This window comes from Bufo gargarizans, chromosome 8, assembly GCF_014858855.1.
Source record: "Bufo gargarizans isolate SCDJY-AF-19 chromosome 8, ASM1485885v1, whole genome shotgun sequence".
In the NCBI taxonomy this organism is placed as follows: Eukaryota; Metazoa; Chordata; class Amphibia; order Anura; family Bufonidae; genus Bufo; species Bufo gargarizans.
In genome coordinates, this window is record NC_058087.1 from 113,623,016 (window position 1) to 113,644,128 (window position 21,113).

General features: G+C 44.3%; 1 protein-coding gene across 1 annotated transcript in view; it reads left to right on the plus strand.

The window, feature by feature from the left end:
- Nucleotides 1–21,113, plus strand: part of LOC122944578 (GPI inositol-deacylase-like) — a 682,600-nt gene that overhangs the window by 639,845 nt on the left and 21,642 nt on the right. The window contains exons 13-14 of the mRNA XM_044303000.1: nucleotides 6,843–6,893; nucleotides 8,324–8,568. Of these exons, the coding sequence (XP_044158935.1) occupies nucleotides 6,843–6,893; nucleotides 8,324–8,568 (296 nt within the window). The remainder of the gene's footprint in view (nucleotides 1–6,842; nucleotides 6,894–8,323; nucleotides 8,569–21,113) is intronic.

A 21,113-nucleotide genomic window follows, 5' to 3' on the forward strand; every position in this document is an offset into this window, starting at 1 on the left:
TCTTACAGGTCGGAGCAGGAGCTTGGTTGTCGAAGGCTGACATTTCAGATGCCTTCAAGTTGCTGCCAATTCTGCCTCACCTGTGGAAGTTCTATGGCATCAAATGGAGAGCAAAGTATTATTTTGCCACCCGCTTGACGTTCGGGTCAAAGAGAAGCCCCTGGCTCTTTGACCAGTTCGCCCAAGCACTTCACTGGATTCTGGTCAACCATGCCCATTGTCCTAGGGTGATCCATTACTTGGACGACTTCTTGCTCATCGAGCAGGCCGAACACGTCCCGGACAGGCTGGACAGCCTCCTCAGCCTGTTCAGTCACCTGAACGTCCCAGTGGCCCCATCAAAGGTCGAGGGCCCCTCCAGGGTAATCACCTTTTTAGGTATCACCCTGGATACCATCAAAAAGGAGGCCAGCCTTCTCCTGGACAAGTTAATTAGGCTAAAGGACACAGTGGCCAGGCTTGTGGGTACCCGCACGGTGTCAAAGTTGGAACTCCAATCGTTGCTGGGGTCTTTCAACTTTGCCGCCAAGATCATGCCCCAGGGCAGATCGTTCACCTCCGGCCTACTCAGACTCCTCCCAACAGCCTCAGATCAGCATGCCCTCATCCACCTCGGACGCAATGCATTGGCGGATCTGGCCATGTGGTCAGTTTTTTTGTCCAGCTGGAACGGCATCTCCCTCTTTGTTCCCCAGTGGAACGATGCCTCCCCCTTGGTGTTTTCCGATGCTGCCGCATCCCTCGGTTTCGGAGCCATCTGCGGGGACCAGTGGTTTGCAGGTCCTTGGCCCGCGCAGGTCTCTTCAGACCAGGAGGCCGCCAAGTCCTCTCCCCTGCTCGAGGTATACCCCATCGTAGCAGCAGCTCTTGTCTAGGGGCAGTCATGGAGAAACAGGCCGGTATGCTTCATGACGGACAACCAAGCGGTTGTCGACATCCTCGCTAGGGGTAGGTCCAGCTCCCCCAAGGACATGCGTCTAGTTCGCAAACTCACCTGGCTATCTTTGCAACACAACTTCCACGTCATCTGCAGGCACATAGAGGGCAAAAAGAACACAGCAGCCGATGCCCTGTCCCGATTAAACTTTAATTTATTTTTTCAGGTCATGCCAGGAGCTCGGAAAGTCGGACTCAACCCTCCAGGGTTCGAAGCCCTGATCATGGACTAGATAAGTACATTTCCGCAGCCCACGGTCTCATCCGCAAGTCGCTCTCGGCTAATTCTGCCCGGAACTATCTAACGGGGTGGAACACCTTCAGACGGTTTTCACGCCTTCATCCTAGGGGGGACAGGGATAAGGTCTCCTTCCTGGAGCTCCGGTTATCCCACAACACCATCAGACTTTACCTAGCAGACATCCAGCATCACCACATGATCAATCATCCCAGTCATATCTCCTTCTTTTCTTCCCAGGCGGTCAAGGCAGTCTTGAGAGGCATCCAGAAGCTCTCCTCTCCGTCCACTCCCACCAGACAACCCGTCACAGGGGATTTATTTTAAAAAAAATTCTGCCGCCCTAGATGGTAGTCCTTTTGGCCCATTCAAAAGTTTGATCCTCAAAGCTGCCCTCTACCACAGCTTCTATGGGTTCCTCAGGCCAGGGAAGTTCTGCTGCACCTCAGCCCAAAACTTGGGGCCAGCAATTAGTCAGCTCCACCGTAGTCTCGACCGTTATATTTTCCTCCTACCTTCCTCTAAAACTTCCCAAGTTGGTCCACCGGTTCAGATCGAGTACTTCAATTCCTTCAATCCTTGGTGCCCAGTGGCAGTGTTCAACCAACTGCTCTCAACTCTCCGTGACAGAAATCCCGACAGTCCCTTACTGCCATTTCCCGTGCTCTCACTGACTTCTGCGCAGTTCATCAGACACATTCACACTCTAGCTTCGGGTCTAGGGTTTCACGCTGCCTCCATATCCGGGCATTTCTTCCGAATCGGGGCCGCGTCCGCAGCTTCCAAACATGGCGTCCCAGCTCACATTATACGGAAGATGGGACGGTGGCAATCTTCATGTTTTTCCCGTTACATCCCACATCCATGGGTCGAGATCGCCAAAGCTTTTTCTAGTTTGGTTCTGTAATTTCTCAATCAATAAACTGCCTAAATTCATGTTTTGCCCCCTGTTCTGGCTTACCCGTGTACATGGCTAAAGGCACACCATTAGCCAAGTTAGGTTCAACCGTGTCCAGTTTCTCTCACCTTCATCCAGCGCTCCCCCCGGAGCCTTGACCACAAGTACAGCAGGCTGGATTTCCAGCCTGCATTTGTGGGAGGGGCATATGGTACTTATCCTGCCGCACGGCCTCTCCAGGCTGTCGGCATCGCGTGGTGCCCCACCCTACCCTCCCTCATTTCCAGTCTCGCTTCAAGCTCAGACTTCTTGGGTTTGCCCCCCTTTTCTGGCTTACCCGCGTACATGGCTAAAGGCACACCACTAGCCAAGTTAGGTTCAATTGTGTCCAGTTTCTCTAACCTTCATCCAGCGCTCCCCCCGGAGCCTTGACCACAAATATTAATTAGATCTCCTCTCAGTCATCTTTTTTCTAAAGTGAATAACCCTAATTTTGATAATGTTTCAGGGTACTGTAGTTGCCCCATTCCAGTTATTACTTTAGTAGCACAGGCACTGCAGCATCTACTCACTCATGTGTGCCAGGCTGCCAAGAGGCAAAGACAAACGGTCTCGGTAGGAGGTGTATTGTCTGTGTCCTTTGTGTCCCCCAGCCATGCTCCATTGATGCCCATGAGCTGATTTGGGTGCCACCCTGCTGTGAACACTGTTCCTCCTTCTCATCATCATCATCATCCTCATCCTCCAAAACTGTGCCCTGGCTGGACAGTTGTGTACCTGGCCACTGTTGGTGCAGGAACCCACCCTCCGAGCCACCTGTGGACGACTGTCCTGATAACCATGGGAATTATCCCTTTTCCTCTTTCTCCTGTGCCACTTCCTCAGCCATTAAAGATAATTACAAACAGTAAGATCCCACAGGAGGTTGCCACGCTATAAATTACAGGAGAAGAGAAAAAATTATTATGTGGTCACTTGTGGTCAGCGTGTTTCTGCTGCAACCTCTCTGATAATATTGTTTAAAATTAACTCTTTATTATAATCACTTTAAAACACATATAGCCACTAGGGATCAAAGGTTAAAACTCTCAGGAAGGTGAGTTCAGGGATATAATATCTTGTGCTGATATGTGTTTCACATGTTAATCCATGTCCTACCCCAAAGGGTTAACTGCACTCTGGATACTTGATTTTCTATATTATAGATACCCTGTCTAAACTTCCTGCCTAAAATCTGAAGCCTGTTTCCCTACATGTTTCGCCGAACGATTCGGCGTCTTCAGGGGATACTGTAAGATCCTCACCTGCTTTGCACTCCAGGGAAACCAAGAGGGGTCCTCGTGGAGTTGCGGGACAGGTTATGCGTGTCTCTGATGCACCAGCGCTGACCCCTTTGCGAGCCAGTGCGGAGATGCGTTCGCGTGGACATCGGAGGGGAGGACCGTCGGAGTCCCGGGGACAGAGTGGCCAGGCGAGTGACAAGACGCCGCGGCCAGGGTTGTCTCCGGTGTCTCCTGCGACTTCCGTTTCCGCATCTGGGTCCACGCGCTCGCATACTCGCGCTGAGTCAATCATGCGTCCGTGCGTACGCACGAGGGCAGGTTCGCAAAGGGATACACGGTCGCGAGTACGCGCTTCTTATGCACTTCGTCGACCAGTGGCGCATATTATACTGACTCACAAGAGCAAAGTGGATTAGGGAGCCAGCCATGGGTTAATCAACTTGTGATTGCCTTAGGCCTTGTACTCAGGTGCAGGGCAATTTGTTCACCTATGGTAGTGGACACTTGGCACCCTGGGATTGGTCAGCAGGCATTTAAAAGGAGGTCTCTCAGGGTGATCAGTGCCCACTGTTATTTTCCCTCAACCAGGTATAGGTCACAACTCCTAGTGACTGAAGACTGCCAGGAACTTTGTCCTTACAGCGGACCCAAGATCTGGAGTGACTCGACTGCCAAGTGCACAGCATCATTCAGCACTGGTTGGGACTATTCCTGGAATCTCCTTGCCTGTTTTTTTGTTATTATTCCTTGTTACCAGCAAGTGTCCTGGACGTTTATGTTTCTGGTGAATAAACACCTTTTTGCTTTCATCACTGGTCTGTTTGTTGGTGCCTTGCATTACAGATACTACACACTTCCTCAGCCATTATCGCCTAAAGCATTTTTTCACAGAGGCATAAAAGTGAGCTAGTAACACTAAGGATGGCGTGATCAGCGCTTGCCATGTTGGTGGAGTACTTGAAACAGCGCAACATGGCACACACATCCCGCATGGAGGCCCACTTGGTGGTGGTGAAGTGGTGCTCTTAAGTAGAGAGACTCACCCGTACGTGCTGCAGCTCCACTATCGCCTGCTGCTGGCACAGTCTCTCCAGCATGTGCAAGGTGGAATTTCACCTTGTGGTTACATCGCATATGAGGCGTTGAGCGGGAAGGCAGAATTACGCTGCAGTGTAGACAGGCGATCAGCAGCAGGCTGAGAATGCAGAAAGCGTCCACAGATGGCAGTGTTTGGAACCTCAAAAAATGGCTTTACATGTATATCACCGACACAATTAACAGACTGATTAACTCTCCTGTTACAGTAAGACGGATGCAAAGGTGTAGTTTGGAACCCAATACAATGTATTTATGTCACTGACTTAATTAACAGATTGATTAACTATTGTATTACAGTAAGACTGATGAAAAGGCGGAGTTTGGAACCCCAAAAATGGCTCTGTTATCAAGACAATTAACAGACTGATTATCTATTCCAGGCATGCTCAACCTGCGGCCCTCCAGCTGTTGTAAAACTACAACTCCCACAATGCCCTGCTGTAGGCTGATTGCTGTAGACTGTTCGGTCATGCTGGGAGTTGTAGTTTTGAAACAGCAGGAGGGCCGCAGGTTGAGCATGGCTGATCTATTCTATTACAGTAAGACAGAGGATGCATCTAGCCTTTCTGCTCCCTGAGGCGTAAACTTAAACAGCCCCCCCCCACTCCCATACCAAATTCTTAACCTTACCCCTCCTAACATTATGTATATCACTATATATAAACATACAGGGTAATACAGCGCCACATACCTCTTACATCCAGTGACGTCTCTTCTGATGTAGATGTTTTCTTTCCTCATCTTCTTCTTTTAGACCAGACCACCATGATGATTTTTAAGCCACCTCTTATCTCCGCAGTTTGACGGGGAAAAAATCTTAGTTTACAACTTCTCCATCATCCTTCCATCTTCTGGAGAAATCATCCTACCTCCCCCCTAATATTGTGCTGCTGTGCTCCCCAATACTTTACTGCAGAAACAGATTACCTCCCTGATAGTACTAGTACCACGCAGATAGTGCCCTTTAATAATTATTGGCACACAGTGTCCTAAAATAATTGTGCCCAGCAAATAGTGTCCCTGACACTAATAGTGTAAACATAATGTCCCCCAAAAATAACTGTGCTAAGCTGATACTGTGCCTGGGGCCCCCCCACAGTTATAGTGTTCCCCAAAGTCCCACCAATGGTAATAATTCTCTGCTAGAGCACACTTGATAGTAATAGTGCTCCTAAAGTGCCAACATGTCCCCACTGTGCTCCAGAAGTAATAATGCTCCCATTGTGCCCATACTAGTAATCATGTTCCCCATAGTCCCCCAGTAGTAATAAAGCCCACATAATGCCCCCCAGTAGTAATAATTCTCCTTCTAATGTGACACTAGGAAAATGCCCCCTTATAATGTATGCCAGTACAAAAATCCCCCCTTTTAGTGCTCCCAGTTGAGCTAATGTCCCCATAATGTGTGCCAGTATAAAATACCCCTATATAATGCCCCCAAGTCAATGCCCCTATAGTGCCCCATAATGTGCCACTGTAAAATGCCCCTATATAGTGCCCCAGTAGATGTCCTCAGTGTCCCCATAATTTATCTTTACAAAATACCCCTTTTTAGTGCCCCCAATAATGTGCCATTAAGTGCCCCACAATATGCCAGTAAGAAGTGCCCCCATAGATGCCCCCCAATAATGTTCCAGTAAGACGGGCTCCATAGTGCCCCCCAATAATGTGCCAGTAAGTGCCCCCCAATAATATTCCAGTAAGTGCCCCATAGATGCCCCCCAAGAATGTGCCAGTAAGAAGTGCCCCCATAGAGACCCCCAATAATGTGCCAGTAAGTTTCCTCATAGATGCCCCAATAATGCCCCCCAATAATGTGCCAGTAAAAAGTGCCCCCATAGCACTCCTCTCCCGCATTGTGTGCCAGATAAAAAAATAAACACATATACTATCTTTCATGAAGCTGTCAGAGATGCAATGGAAGCCTCTTCCAGCCTGTGTCCTGGACAGTACAGCTCAGGCAGTGCGATTACGTCATCCCACCGCCTGCACTGGCCTCTGGTAAGCTGTTGGCCTAGTGCTGGCCTAGTCAGAAGAACAGGGAAGGGAGACTCCTCTACCTTCCCCGACGCACCATTCATCTGTATCGCTGTCCTTGGAACCGAACCCGAATTCAGGAAATGTTTATTTTTACAGTACAAACTAATTTATGAAGATATTCTCGCGAGACTTTGCAAAGCAATAACTTCGGCTCATCGGAGACAATACATTCTAATACTGTACAGAGCTCCTGCTCCGTAAAGTATTGGAACAAAGTTTTCTGCGAATCGACTTTGGATGTTTCATCTGAAGTCGATTCGCTCATTCTTGCACACTATAGAAAAAAGCACCATCAATGTATGAACTTCAATGTAGTTTTATAAATAAAATATGCTTTGTTTATTTGTAGGTTGTCAAGTTGCAGTCTAATCTGTGGAGACTACTAAATTCTGAAAATGTTGTAAGTATCATGTAACCACTGTCAGCTATACAGGCAGTATTCTACCTATCGCTATTTCCACACACAGTGCTATACAACATGTGCCCAAACCATCAGCAGCGATTATATCAATCCAGGCCATTTAAAAGAGTTCTTCACCTTTGCTATCTTGATGACCTATTCTCAGGATAGGTCAAGATCATCATTAGTTTTGTTTTGTTTGTTTTTTCCGTTCACATAAACATATGAAGCTATTTTATTTTTTTTGCTGGAAAAATGTACTTTCTAATGTTGCCATTTTATATTGCATACAGTATAGTGGGAAGCTGGAAACAAATTCCAAATGGGGTAAAATTGAAAAAAAAATAATGCAATTGTGCCATAGTTTTTTTTATTTTTTGGGGGGAGGGGGTGCTTTTATGGTTTTCCCTATGCAGCAAAACGAACCTGTACCCTTCATTCTCCAGGTCAGTATTATTACAGCAATACCACATTTATATAGTTTTTCTTGTGTTTTAATACAGAAAAAAAAACATTGGAATTTTTTATTTATTTTTTTGCATTGCCATATTCTGATCCACCCATATATTTTTTTTTAATTTAATTTCCATCTATGAAGCTGTGGCAATCTTTAGTTTTTATTGATACCACTTTCGAGTGTGTGACTTTTTGAGAACTTTTAATAAAAAAATTTGGGAAGCAATAAAAAAAAACCCAGCAAATTGGTCATTATTTTTATTTTTTTTCCTTTACAGCATTCAATAAGCAATCTTTAGATCTTTAGTCCCTTGCACTGCAGTGAATTGATTTGTATTGTATGGTACAGTAAAAAAAAAAAAAAAAAGCATAAAAAAATGCATACCTGCGTTTATGGTGTTTTTCCTTCCAGCAGATTGACTAAAGCAAATCACACAAAGCAAAACCAAATTATATTAATTACAAAACTGAGTTACACTAATGTAATTTAAGTCTGCTGTGTGTTTTCACTTGCTGGAAGAAAACACATCATAACAGCAGATATGTTGTGTATGAGGCTTTTGAAAACCGCATGTGCTTTTTAATGCATTTTTTTTTGCATCTAAAATGCAACACAGCTGCAACATATGGCAGCACCCTCACATATAGCCCCAGAGATACATATAGTATGTTGTGCTTCTAGAATTTTCTTCTCTGCGGTCTATAGAGAGAGATAGCTGCATGAGTTTAGAAGTAGGGATGAATAATAGAAAGGTGTCTGGACCACATTTTTATAAGATCACTATGCTGGTAGTGAGGAGATGAATTGGGCAGGGAAGCTACTGAGCATGTTAGCCAACCACTAAATGCAGCAGCATGTGGACCAAAAGGATACTAGTAAAAGATTCTTGTATGGCAAATGAATTATGCTGCTTTGACTTTGGAAAGGAAAATAACATCATTTGATTAAGATATGGTATGCTTTTTTTTTGCAGGCTACAAGTCATATGTCTGCCAGCAAACCCACAATTTCCCGAATTAAGGAGAGTTCTAATACAGCAGAAAATGTTGTTGAATCAATCCTTAGTCCACAGAAAGAAGCACTAGATGTTCCACTTCATACTTCTGATTTAAACACAGCTTCTGAAACCATAAAGATGCACGTTTCAGTCTTGAACTTACTGTTATGGCTAACCCTATTGACTTTACCTTGCTTTATTTACTGGTTCAAGAATTTAAGGTATGTTTTTGCGTGAAACAATAATTAATAGCATTATTGCATTTTGGTTACTTGTTAGGCATGAAAAAGGAAACAAGAAACAATACTGTCTCAGAAAGAATAGCTATTACTAAATGTCACCAAATATAGCACAAATTCCTATAGTATCCAAAGCATATAATAAAAAATACAAATGCCACTATATAAATAATGAGGGTCTTTCATAAAAGGACCTGCAACTATTTTAGTTGTAAAAATAGTTGCAAGTCCCCTTTTTGACTGGCTGGTATCGAAAAGTTTTCAACAGTTGGGCAGAACGGGGGAACACAAACATTTTCGGAGCCATGTTGGGGCTGGAATTCTAGCCCTGGCAAATTTACTAACATGTACATCTGGAAACAGTTGTATTTGTTTGCGAACAACGATGGCAGCACGGACTACCACAGAATAGATTAGCTTCAGTTTTGACGCACAAGGCACACGCCTCATCCTAAATTAGGCTAATCCTCTGGCAGCACAAGGGGAACAAGACACTTCTCTTTGTAAATGTGCTCAATATATTTATGAATGTTTTTTTTTTTTAAAGAAAGGCAGGGAGAATGTTAAAATAATTTCAATGAAATTAAAATTATGCTCTCCATCCGAAAGCCCCTCCATTGCAATGATGCACTCTGTCCTCTGGAGTGTAGCAATGATGTGCCTGTATACCACATGCGACAGTTGTAGCCAAAATTTTACATCATGACCGCAGAAGTGGGGAGGTGAGGAGGAGTGGCATTGGGATGAAGGGGTTTCGGGATGGTGAGTATAATTTTTTATTATTATTGTTACCTACCTTTTTTATAAAAAAAAAAAGAGCCCCTTTAATTCAAACTAATAATACTACTCATCACAGCCTAATGCTCCTTTCAGACGAGCCAGTTCCACGCATTGGACTCAGTGTGACATGCTTTCAGTGTTATCCAATACATTCCATAACTGTAAGAGTTACATAGCATCATAAATCAATATAATGCTATGAGACCCCATCAGTGCTGCAAGGTCAGGACGGGAGTTGCCGCATACTCACTCTGCAAGTCCAATGCATAGAAATCGCTTGTGTGAAAGGTGCTTAAAACATTTAAAAGACCATAAAACCAAGCACCATGGTTGTGGGCGGCAACTGTCACGTGATCAGTGCAGGAGGGGGCAGATCTAAGCAGTGGAAAGGACAAATGGTGATGACCACATACTTATCAAGTTTCAGTTGGTAAAATCGTTGCATCTAAGCCTCACCCCCCTGGGAACACCCACTTATGGGCGATGTTTGTATTAGCCCCACCAATTTTCAGCCCAGGACGAATTTGCTGGGACTGTCTTTGAAAATTGGGGACCGTCGCTCCAAATTTGGTACCGTTGGCAACTATGGACCTGTGATGATGTCATATAACATGAGGGGGCTGAACTTGTGTGGAGAAGAACGTGGTGAAGCATGGATTCAGTGTAGGAGCCAGGGATATGCTGGGAGTAGAAGTCCTCTCCTCTTATACCTCCTCCTTGTAGTGACCTCTGATATGACATAATAACTGCCTTAACATGCTGGTGGTTTTAATGCTCTCCTGTATCTCCTACCTGTAATGTCCAATAGCAAACATTTGGAGGCGGCGGGGAAAGAACAATTTATTGTTTAGATTTCTAGTTTCATTTAGTTGATGCCGTTATATAGGTTATTGGGATCATTTATAAAACTGGGGTAAAGTAGAACTGGCTTAGTTGCCCATAGCAACCAATCAAATTCCACCTTTTATTTTTGACGATGCAGTCTAAAGTTCTACTTTAGACTAGTTTGATAAATTACTCCATATGTTTCCATTCTACGTATCTTAGTATTGTGCCCAACTGTCCAGGGTGTAATGTTCTTTTTGGTGGTGTGATGTCTTCCTTTTTAGAATTCTGCCAGTACAACGTAAAAATTATTACTGTGTCTGATTACTGTGGGTGTCTGTCATCTATTATGGCTGGGGCCTCATTTTAAACCATACTCCAGCAGACGCAATGCAGTGACATAGTAGCATAGTTTGTAAGGCTCATATGCCCATTCAGTTCAGCCTGTTATCCTACAAGTTGATCAAGAGCAAGGCAAAAAAAAAACGTGAAGTAGAACCCAATTTTCCTCATTTTATGGGAAAGAATTCCTTCCTGACACCAATCGGGCAATCAGAATAACTCCCTGGATCAATGACCCTTCTCCAGAAATCTAATAACCATAACCTGCAATATTATCACCCTCCATAAACACATCAAGAACTCTTTTAAACTGTTTTGGTGAGTTCACCATCACCATCTCCTCTGGCAGAGAAAGGGGTGCACCTGGCCTTTCTACTGCCTGAGACACAAATTGGAACAGGACCCCCCATTCTCAACCTAACTTCTTCCCTCCAGTCCTACTGTTAAAGACATACTTGGAAAACATTACATACAGAGCTAGAAAATATACAGGGTAAGGCCTCATGCACACAGGCCTCTGTGTCCGTTCCGTTTTTTTGTGGACCGTATGCAGAACCATTCACTTTAATGGGTCCGCAAAAAAAGAAGTTACTCCGTGTGCATTCCGTTTCCGTATGTCCCTATTTCCGTTCCGCAAAAAACTAGAGCATGTCCTATTATTATCTGTATTACGGACTAGGATAGTACTGTTCTATTAGGGGCCAGCTGTTCCATTCCGCAAAATAAGGAATGCACACGAACGTCATCTGCATTTTTTGCAGATCCCTTTTTTTCGGACCGCAAAATATTTACGGTCGTGTGCATGAGCCCTAATACAGCACCACATATCTCTTACATCCAGTGATGTCTCCGCTGATGTAGACATTTTCTTTCCTCATCTTGACAACATTGTCATCCTGCTGCTACCCTCAATACTGTATCCGCTGTTTCTCCAATGCGCCCAATTACTGTGCAGAAATGATACTTACATACAGATAGTCCCCCTCCTCCCAGTTCTCTCAGACTGCTATAGTAATGGTGCCACCTACACCTATAGTACATTCTGTAGTGATAATGCTCCCCAAGAGCACCCCCAGTAGTATCAAAGCCCTTGATAATAGTTTAGGCATTTTGGGACACGGCTAAGGCTACTTTCACACTAGCGTTCAGGGCTCCGCTTGTGAGTTCCGTTTAAAGGCTCTCACAAGCGGCCCCGAACGCATCCGTCCAGCCCTAATGAATTCTGAGTGGATGCGGATCCGCTCAGAATGCATCAGTCTGGCAGCGTTTGGCCTCCGCTCCGCTCAGCAGGCGGACACCTGAACGCTGCTTGCAGCGTTCGGGTATCCGCCTGGCCGTGCGGAGGCAAACAGATCCGTCCAGACTTACAATGGAAGTCAATGGGGACGGATCTGTTTGAATTTGACACTATATGGCTCAATTTTCAAACTGATCCGTCCCCCATTGACTTTGAATGTAAAGTCTGGACGGATCCGTCTGAAGCTACTTTCACACTTAGATTTTTTTTTTACAATATAATGCAGATGGATCCGTTCTGAACGGATCCATCGTCTGCATTATATGAGCGGATCCGTCTCAGACGGATCCGCTCTGAACGCAAGTGTGAAAGTAGCCTAATACCAATGTGCTTTATTTTTTATTTTTAATATTGGGAAAAGGGCTGAATTAAAAAAAAAAAACTTTTTTAAACATATTTTATGTCCCCCTAGGAGACACTAACATGCTATCATCTGATCATGTGATTTAACATTACAGCCTATGGGAGATTATTCACTGTGTTGCTATCTGCCACAGGCAGGGCTCCATAGGAACAGAGATGTGGCACGCCTCAGATCCTTCAGAAGGCCTAAGGCTGCCATAACAATCTAACGGCTCCCTCAATTTTGGCGCAGGGGAGCCTTTTGATTTTCAGAGAAAGATTACTCAGATGCTGTGGTCCAATTTGACCATGGCACCTGAGGGGTTAAATGTCCAGAAATTGCCTCTGGGTGTATGCTCTGTAAAAAAAAAAAAAAAAAAAAGATCAGGTGTGTGCAATGCTCAGTTTCTGAGTAGGTGCAATGTTTAACCACCTCAGCTCCCCTAGCTTAAACACCCTTAATGATTAGACCACTTTTTACAATTCTGCACTACACTATTTTCACCGTTTATTGCTCGGTCATGCAACTTACCACCCGAATGAATTTTACCTCCTTTTCTTCTCACTAATAGAGCTTTATTTTGGTGGTATTTCATTGCTGCTGACATTTTTACTTTTTTTGTTATTAATCAAAATTTACCGAAATTTTTCCCAAAAAATGAAATTTTTCACTTTCAGTTGTATTTTTTTTAAAAAAAAAACGACATCAATATATACATTTTTCTCAAAATTTATTGTTCTACATGTCTTTGATAATAAAAAATGTTTGGGTAAAAGTTATAGCGTTTACAAACTAAGGTACAAAAATGTGAATTTCCGCTTTTTGAAGCAGCTCTGACTTTTGAGCACCTGTCATGTTTCCTGAGGTTCTACAATGCCCAGACAGTAGAAAAACCCCACAAATGACCCCATTTCAGAAAGTAGACACCCTAAGGTATTCGTTGATGGGCATAGTGAGTTCATAGAACTTTTTATTTTTTGTCACAAGTTAGTGGAAAATGATGATTTATATTATTTTTATTTTTTTCCTTACAAAGTCTTATATTAACTTGTGACAAAAAATAAAAACTTCCATGAACTCACTATGCCCATCACGAAATACCTTGAGGTGTCTTCTTTCCAAAATAGGGTCATTTGTGGGGTAGTTATACTGCCCTGGCATTTTAGGGGCCCTAATGCCTGAGAAGTAGTTTGAAATTCAATGTGTAAAAAATGCCTTGTGAAATCCTAAAGGTGCTCTTTGGAATGTGGGCCCCTTTGCCCACCTAGGCTGCAAAAAAGTGTCACACATGTGGTATCGCCGTACTCAGAAGAAGTAGGGCAATGTGTTTTGGGGTGTATTTTTACATATACCCATGCTGGGTGAGAGAAATATCTCTCTAAAAGTCACCTTTTCCCATCTTTTTATACAAAGTTGTCATTATAGAGAGATATTTCTCTCACCCAGCATGGGTATATGTAATGAAAAACAAAACAAAAAAAAAACACATTGCCCTACTTTTCCTGAGTACGGCGATACCGCATGTGTGACACTTTTTTGCAGCCTAGATGCGCAAAGGGGCCCAAATTCCTTTTAGGAGAGCATTTTTAGACAATTGGATTCCAGACTTCTTCTCACGCTTTAGAGCCCCTAAAATGCCAGGGCAGTATAAATACCCCACATGTGATCCCATTTTGGAAAGAAGACATCCCAAGGTATTCAATGAGGGGCATGGTAAAATCATAGATTTTTTTTGGGCACAAGTTAGCGGAAATTTTTTTCTTTTTTTTTCTCACAAAGTCTCCCTTTCCGCTAACTTGGGACAAAAAGTTCAATCTTTCATGGACTCAATATGCCCCTCAGCGAATACCTTGGGGTGTCTTCTTTCTGAAATGGGATCACATGTGGGCTATTTATACTGCCCTGGCATTTTAGGGGCCCTAAAGCGTGATAAGAAGTCTGGAATATAAATGTCTAAAAAAATTTATGCATTTGGATTCCGTAAGGGGTATGGTGAGTTCATGTGAGATTTTATTTTTTGACACAAGATAGTGGAATATGAGACTTTGTAGGAAAAACAAAAAAAACTAAAAAAATCAATTTCCGTAAACTTGTGCCCAAAAAATTTCTGAATGGAGCCTTACAGGGGGGTGATCAATGACAGGGGGGTGATCACCACCCTATCATTGATCACTTCCCCTGTAAGGCTCCATTCAGACGTCCGTATGTGTTTTGCGGATCCGCAGTGTCCGTGTTTTGCGGATCCACGGATACGGACGTCTGAATGGAGCCTTACAGGGGGTGATCAATGACAGCATATAGACTCCCTGATCACCCCCCTGTCATTGATCACCCCCCTGTAAGGCTCCATTCAGAGGTCCGTATGTGTTTTGCGGATCCATGGATCAGATCCGCAAAACACATATGGACGTCTGAATGAAGCCTTACAGGGGGGTGATCAATGACAGGGGGGTGACCAGGGAGTCTATATGGGGTGATCAGGGGTTAATAAGTGACGGGGGGGGGTGTAGTGTAGTGTGGTGCTTGGTGCTACTTATTACAGAGCTGCCTGTGTCCTCTGGTGGTCGATCGAAGCAAAAGGGACCACTAGAGGACCAGGTAGTAGGTATATTAGACGCTGTTATCAAAACAGTGCCTAATATACCTGTTAGGAGTTAAAAAAAATCGCATCTACAGCCTGCCAGCGAACGATCGCCACTGGCAGGCTGTAGATCCACTCGCTTACCGGACGATCCTGTGAACGCGCGCGCCTGTGTGCGCACGTTCACAGGAAATCTCGCGTCTCGCGAGATGACGTGCCAATGCGTGACTCTGCCTGAGACAGCCGCCTCCAGAACGCCATCCTGTGTTAGGCGGTCCGGAGGCGGTTAAGGGGAATCTGTCAGCACATTTGTACCTATGAAACTGGCCGACTGGTTGCATGTGCGCTTGACAGCTGAAGGCATCTACGTTGTTCCCTTGTTCATTTTTGCATGCATTGCTGAGAAAAATTATTACTGACCCTGTCAATCAAAGTACAGAGGACTCTGCAGAGAGAGCAGAGCCTCTAGGTGTAACAACAACACGCCTGTTGCTCCAAGAGGATCATTTGCATATATAAAAGCATAATTTTACTCAGATGCCTTCAGCTGTCATGCACACATGCAACAGGTCCCATGAAGGGATTAAAGCACTTTGCACTAGTTTCACCCTGCTTTTTAGCCATCTGCCAGATGGAAAGCCCTGAGGAAGGCTAAAAACTATTTGTGAAGACACAAATGAACTACACCAACAGGAAGAAATGAAACCACCATTAGAGACGGCCTTGCGGTTCGCCCGGCAGTCGTTTTGCGGCGAACTTTGCTCGTTCGTGGTTCGTCGAACGGGCGAACATATGGCGATGTCCGCCGGCGCCATATTCTTTTACATTGTGAAGAACTTTGACCCGTGACACATCCATCAGGTGGTACAATTGAGATGTTTCAGCACATGGACATACCCCCTACCTTAAAAATAAACCTGATCTGGCCACCATTTTATATTCAGTCTTTTGCCAGTGTAGAGAAAGGTTGCTGTGTGGAGCAGGGACAGACTGTTAGGGACACCAAACGCTAGCTAATAGGGCCACAATAGTCCTTTTTAGGACTGATTTAGGTGTGCTAATGATAGGTGTGACTTACTGAGGGGTGTAATATACTTATAATATACTTTCTAATATAGAAAGTATATTATAGTGCATTTGTATTGTGCAGCAGTTGTGTGCGGTTCTGCTGCGATACTGCAGCTACACAGAGTGCCAAAAGCTATTGGAACAATTAATTTCTACTACTGGTGTGATATACCAGTTGCCCCCCAAAAAAACTGTCACGCCCTGCCCTTTGGGTGTTCTGAGGAGATCTGTCAGAGTTGCTGCACATGACTCGATCTGAGAGTTTGTTTTGTTGTGGGTTTGAACAGAATCCCACCTCCTCCCAGGTGGTGTTCTTTAGGTAATTGGTGAGGCTATTTATTCCTCCCTCTCCCTATAGCCTTTGCGGGTTATAGTTCTGCCTCGTGTGAGCTCTGCAAGTTTGGTGGATAGTCTGCTCCAACAAACACATCTCTAGATTAGTCCTTTTCCCTTTTTCCTTCTGTGTCTGTTTTTACTAGGCCTCTAGGGTGTCACTAGCTCCTTCGGGTGTCTTTTTCCCTCTTCCCTACAGCTGAGGGGTTTGGTTCAGTGTGTTATAGTCTTAGGTACATGGACATGTGCATATCTACCATCGAGATTTGCATATGGGCAAAGCAGCTTAGGCAAAGTGTTTTAGGGATTGCTAGGAGGTGACCTTTTTGTTCTCTAGCATTTGGGGCCTAGTCAGTTGTTGTTTGCTTTGCCGTGTTCTGTTTCCTTCCCTTATCTTACCTACCGTGACAAAAACTGATTGAGGCAGGGGTGTTATATACCAATAATATAGTTTCTATATAGTGCATTTAGGTAGTGCAGCATTTGTTTGTGGTTTTGCTGCGTTACCTCCGCTACAGATAGTGACAAACGACATTGGAACAAATAATTTCTACTGGTGTGATATACCAGTTGCCCCCCCAAAAAAAACTGATTGAGGCAGTGGTGTTATATAACTATTATATACTTTCTATTTTGTGCATTTTGGTAGTGCAGCATTTGTTTGCAGTTTATCTGCATTACCTCAACAACAGATAGTGACAAACGACTTTGGAACAAATCATTTCTACTGGTGTTCTGTTTCCTTCCCTTATCTTACCTACCGTGACAAAAACTGATTGAGGCAGGGGTGTTATATACCAATAATATAGTTTCTATATAGTGCATTTAGGTAGTGCAGCATTTGTTTGTGGTTTTGCTGCGTTACCTCCGCTACAGATAGTGACAAACGACATTGGAACAAATAATTTCTACTGGTGTGATATACCAGTTGCCCCCCCAAAAAAAAACTGATCGAGGCAGTGGTGTTATATAACTATTATATACTTTCTATTTAGTGCATTTTGGTAGTGCAGCATTTGTTTGCAGTTTAGCTGCATTACCTCAACTACAGATAGTGACAAACGACTTTGGAACAAATCATTTCTACTGGTGTGATATACCAAGTGCCCCCCCCCCCCCTCCAAAAAAAAAGTGATTGAAGCAGCAGTGTGATATACCTTCTTTCACAAATACTCCTCTTCTATAGGGAATTTTGTCACAGGGTCATTTTGAAAATGACAGGCAGAGGAAGAGGCAGGCCATTCCCCAGGGGTGCTAGGGGTCGGGCAGGTGCACCAGGCCGGAGCCTAAGTGGGAAGTTGCAGAAGATGCGTGTGATTACGTCAAAGGAGGCACCAGACTTGGTTGAGTGGCTCACTCAGCCTTCCGCTTCTTCACCCTCCTCATCCTCGCTATCTGCACCCTCTTCACTCTCTGCTGTGTCCACCCCCAAAGACACCACCACCATAGTCAGAGGAATTATTTTCCCATTCATTACAAGACCTTACCGATGTACAGCCATTCTTGGCATAGGATCAGGAAGAGGAGGTATCAACGGTCGCCACCGAGCAGTCTGATGACAGTACCCAGATCAGCCCAAATAGGGTGGTCCCCACTGTTGCTACCTACTCCGAGATCTCTGATGTCAGTGGTGGTGAAGGGGACGATGATGATGTGTCTATGGACGTCACATGGGTGCCCACAAGAGAGGAAGTTGAGTTCAGCGGGAGAGATGGAGCAGCATATAGGATGTCTTGGAGATGGGTGGAAGACTTCAGGAACCGCTTGACAACCAGATTGACCACGTGTGTCATGCAGGGTGCATGGCACAGCCCTCCTTGACGCAGTGCCGACACCATGTTCTTCCCCTTGTCGTCACCATGGTTCAGATTTTTTATTTGTTGCGGAGAAAGCCAGGATTCAATTTCTTGATGAAGGACACGGAGCAGTTTCTCCCCTGTGAGACTCCGTTTGCCCAGGCAAACGAGGTGTGGAATAGCATGACACCGCCATGCCCTGCACATGTGGTATGCTGGAGGGGCACTGTGAATTGTCCCTGCAGTGCAGGCTGAGGACACGGTGGAGGATTAGGAGGCAGGGGCGGACATTGTCGCTGGACCAACGACGTGAGAACGTAGAGGCGGAAGTCACCTGGCCAAGTTGCTGGTGTGGCTGTGCTGAACCACATTCACCCAGGGGCCGTAAAGGACATGTATTGTCCCTCACCGTAGTTACAGCTCCACACATCGGCACTGCCTTGCACTTTAGCAGATACCGACAAGCTCAAGGACTGGCCCACCTACATACGTGTGCAGGGCTGGTACTGCCTTTTTGTCAAAGAAATGATGGCTTGGGACTCTCCACCTTGGCTCGGCACAAGCCATCAGTTCTCTGTAAGGTGCAGAGTCCACCACTTGGACAGGCAGGGACTGCAGCACCAGAAACTTGGCCAGGAGCACATTCAGCTTCTGTGGCGTTGGATGAGAGCATGCATACTGTTGTCTCTTGGCAATTGTTTCGTTGATCGATTGCTGACGGAATGACTGACAAAGAGGAGGAGCAGGAGCATCAGGACCAGCAGATGATGGGAAGGGCAGACAGCTCCCTTTGACTGAGGTGGTGGAGCCTTGACTGCCTGAAATCAGGTGCGTCAGGTGCATCAACATATTAAGCGTCACCATAAAGTGGCCTGGGAGAACCGGGGCTCCGATGTGGAGGTCCAGCCTGCCGCAGCAACCGCTGCATCACCCAGTGGCACACTGGCTCGAGCATCGCTATGCTCGGCATATGGCGGTACTCGGCCGAGTACCACATCTGCTCGAACGCCATGCTCGAGTCTTCTCCCCGCACGTTTCGCGGCTGCTAAGCAGCCAATAAACGCGCAGGTAAGTACTGCCATCACTGTAATGCCAGTAGCCACGTTGGCTGCTGGATTACAGTGATTGGCTAGCCGGAACGCGTCATCGGGTGCTATATAGCACCCGATGACGCGGGTTCGGCTCATTGAGAGTCAATGAGAGAGCTGCTCTTAGGAAGGGACAGATAGTGTAGGGAGTTTGTGATCACAATTTATTCAATTTAAAACATTTTTAAAAGCCCCAAAAGACTATTATGTGTGGCGGCAGCAATTTAATAGTGCAAAGTTGTACTTGAATTATTATAATTTTTTTATACTTTTCGAAATTTTGCTATATAGAAGGTGTCTGCAGTGACTTATGAAATCTGTGCAGCAATACCTTCTGTGTGTCAAGGGGCAGATATAAGAAAAATATTAGTGAAAATAATATACATTTTTTTTTCCCATAATCCACATTTTTGCTGTCAATAATGCAATCCTTTAATTGTGTGATCTGCGCTTCAATACATTGTGTGGTTGTCAGGCCGAGATATAGGGAAAAAAACTTAAATACAGAAAACAATTTTTCTCCCATAATCTATCCACATTTTTGCTGTCAACGGTGTAATCCGTGAATTGTGTGATCTGCGCATTGTGTGGTTGTCAGGCCCAGATATAGGGGAGAAATTATAATACAGAAAACAAAAATATAAATATAAACTACATCAGAAAACAGTGCCTGTACCGCAGATTCCAATAATCTGGGCCAAAAATAGTGTCCATATTCTGTGTGTTTCTGTGGCATATACTGTTCTGCATCCAAAAACTGAGTTTGTTTTGCAAATTCCAAAATTCTGGGCCTAATCTAGTGTCCATATACTGTGTGTTTCTGTGACATATACTGTCCTACATCCGAAAACTGAGTTTGTTTTGCAAATTCCAAAAATCTGGACCTAATCTAGTGTACATATTCTGTGTGTTTCTGTGACATATACTGTCCTGCATCCAAACAGTTTTTTTAGGGCAAATTCCCAAAATCTGGGCCTAATCAAGTGTCCATATTCTTTGTGTTTCTGTGACATGTACTGTCCTGCATCCGAAAACTGTTTCTTTAGTTCAAATTCCAATAATCTGGGCCTAATCCAGTGTCTATATTATGTATGCTTCTGTGACATATACTGTTCTGCATCCAAAAATCTGGGCCTAATCTAGTGTCCATATTCTGTGTGTTTCTGTGGCATATACTGTTCTGCATCCAAAAACGGAGTTTGTTTTGCAAATTCCAAAAATCTGGGCCTAATCTAGTGTCCATATTCTGCGTGTTTCTGTGACATATACTGTCCTGCATCCGAAAAACTGTTTCTTTAGGGCAAATTAGAAAAATCTGGGCCTAATCTAGTGTCTATATTCTGTGTTTCTGTGACAGATACTGTCCTGCATCCAAAAACTGAGTTTGTTTTGCAAATTCCAAAAATCTGGGCCTAATCTAGTGTCCATATTCTGTGTGTTTATGTGACATATACTGTCCTGCATCTGAAAACTGTTTCTTTAGGTCAAATTCCAATAATCTGGGCCTATTCTAGTGTCCATATTCTGTGTGTTTCTGTGACATATACTGTTCTGCATCCAAAAACTATTTCTTTAGGGCAAATTCCAAAAATCTGGGCCTAATCTAGTGTCCATATTCTGTGTGTTTCTTGGCATATACTGTTCTGCATCCAAAAACTGAGTTTGTTTTGCAAATTACTAAAATCTGGGCCTAATCTAGTGTCCATATTCTGTGTGTTTCTGTGACACATACTGTCCTGCATCCGAAAACTGTTTCTTTTGGGCAAATTCCAAAAATCTGGGCCTAATCTAGTGTCCATATTCTGTGTGTTTCTGTGGCATATACTGTCCTGCATCCAAAAACTGAGTTTGTTTTGCAAATTCAAAAGATCTGGGCCTAATCTAGTGTCCATATTCTGTGTGTTTCTGTGACATATACTGTCCTGCATCCAAAAACTGAGTTTGTTTTGCAAATTCCAAAATCTGGGCCTAATTTAGTGTGTGTTTCTGTTACATATACTGTGCAGCATCCCAAAACTTTTTTAGGGCAAATTCCAAAAATCTGGGCCTAATCTAGTGTCCATATTCTTTGTGT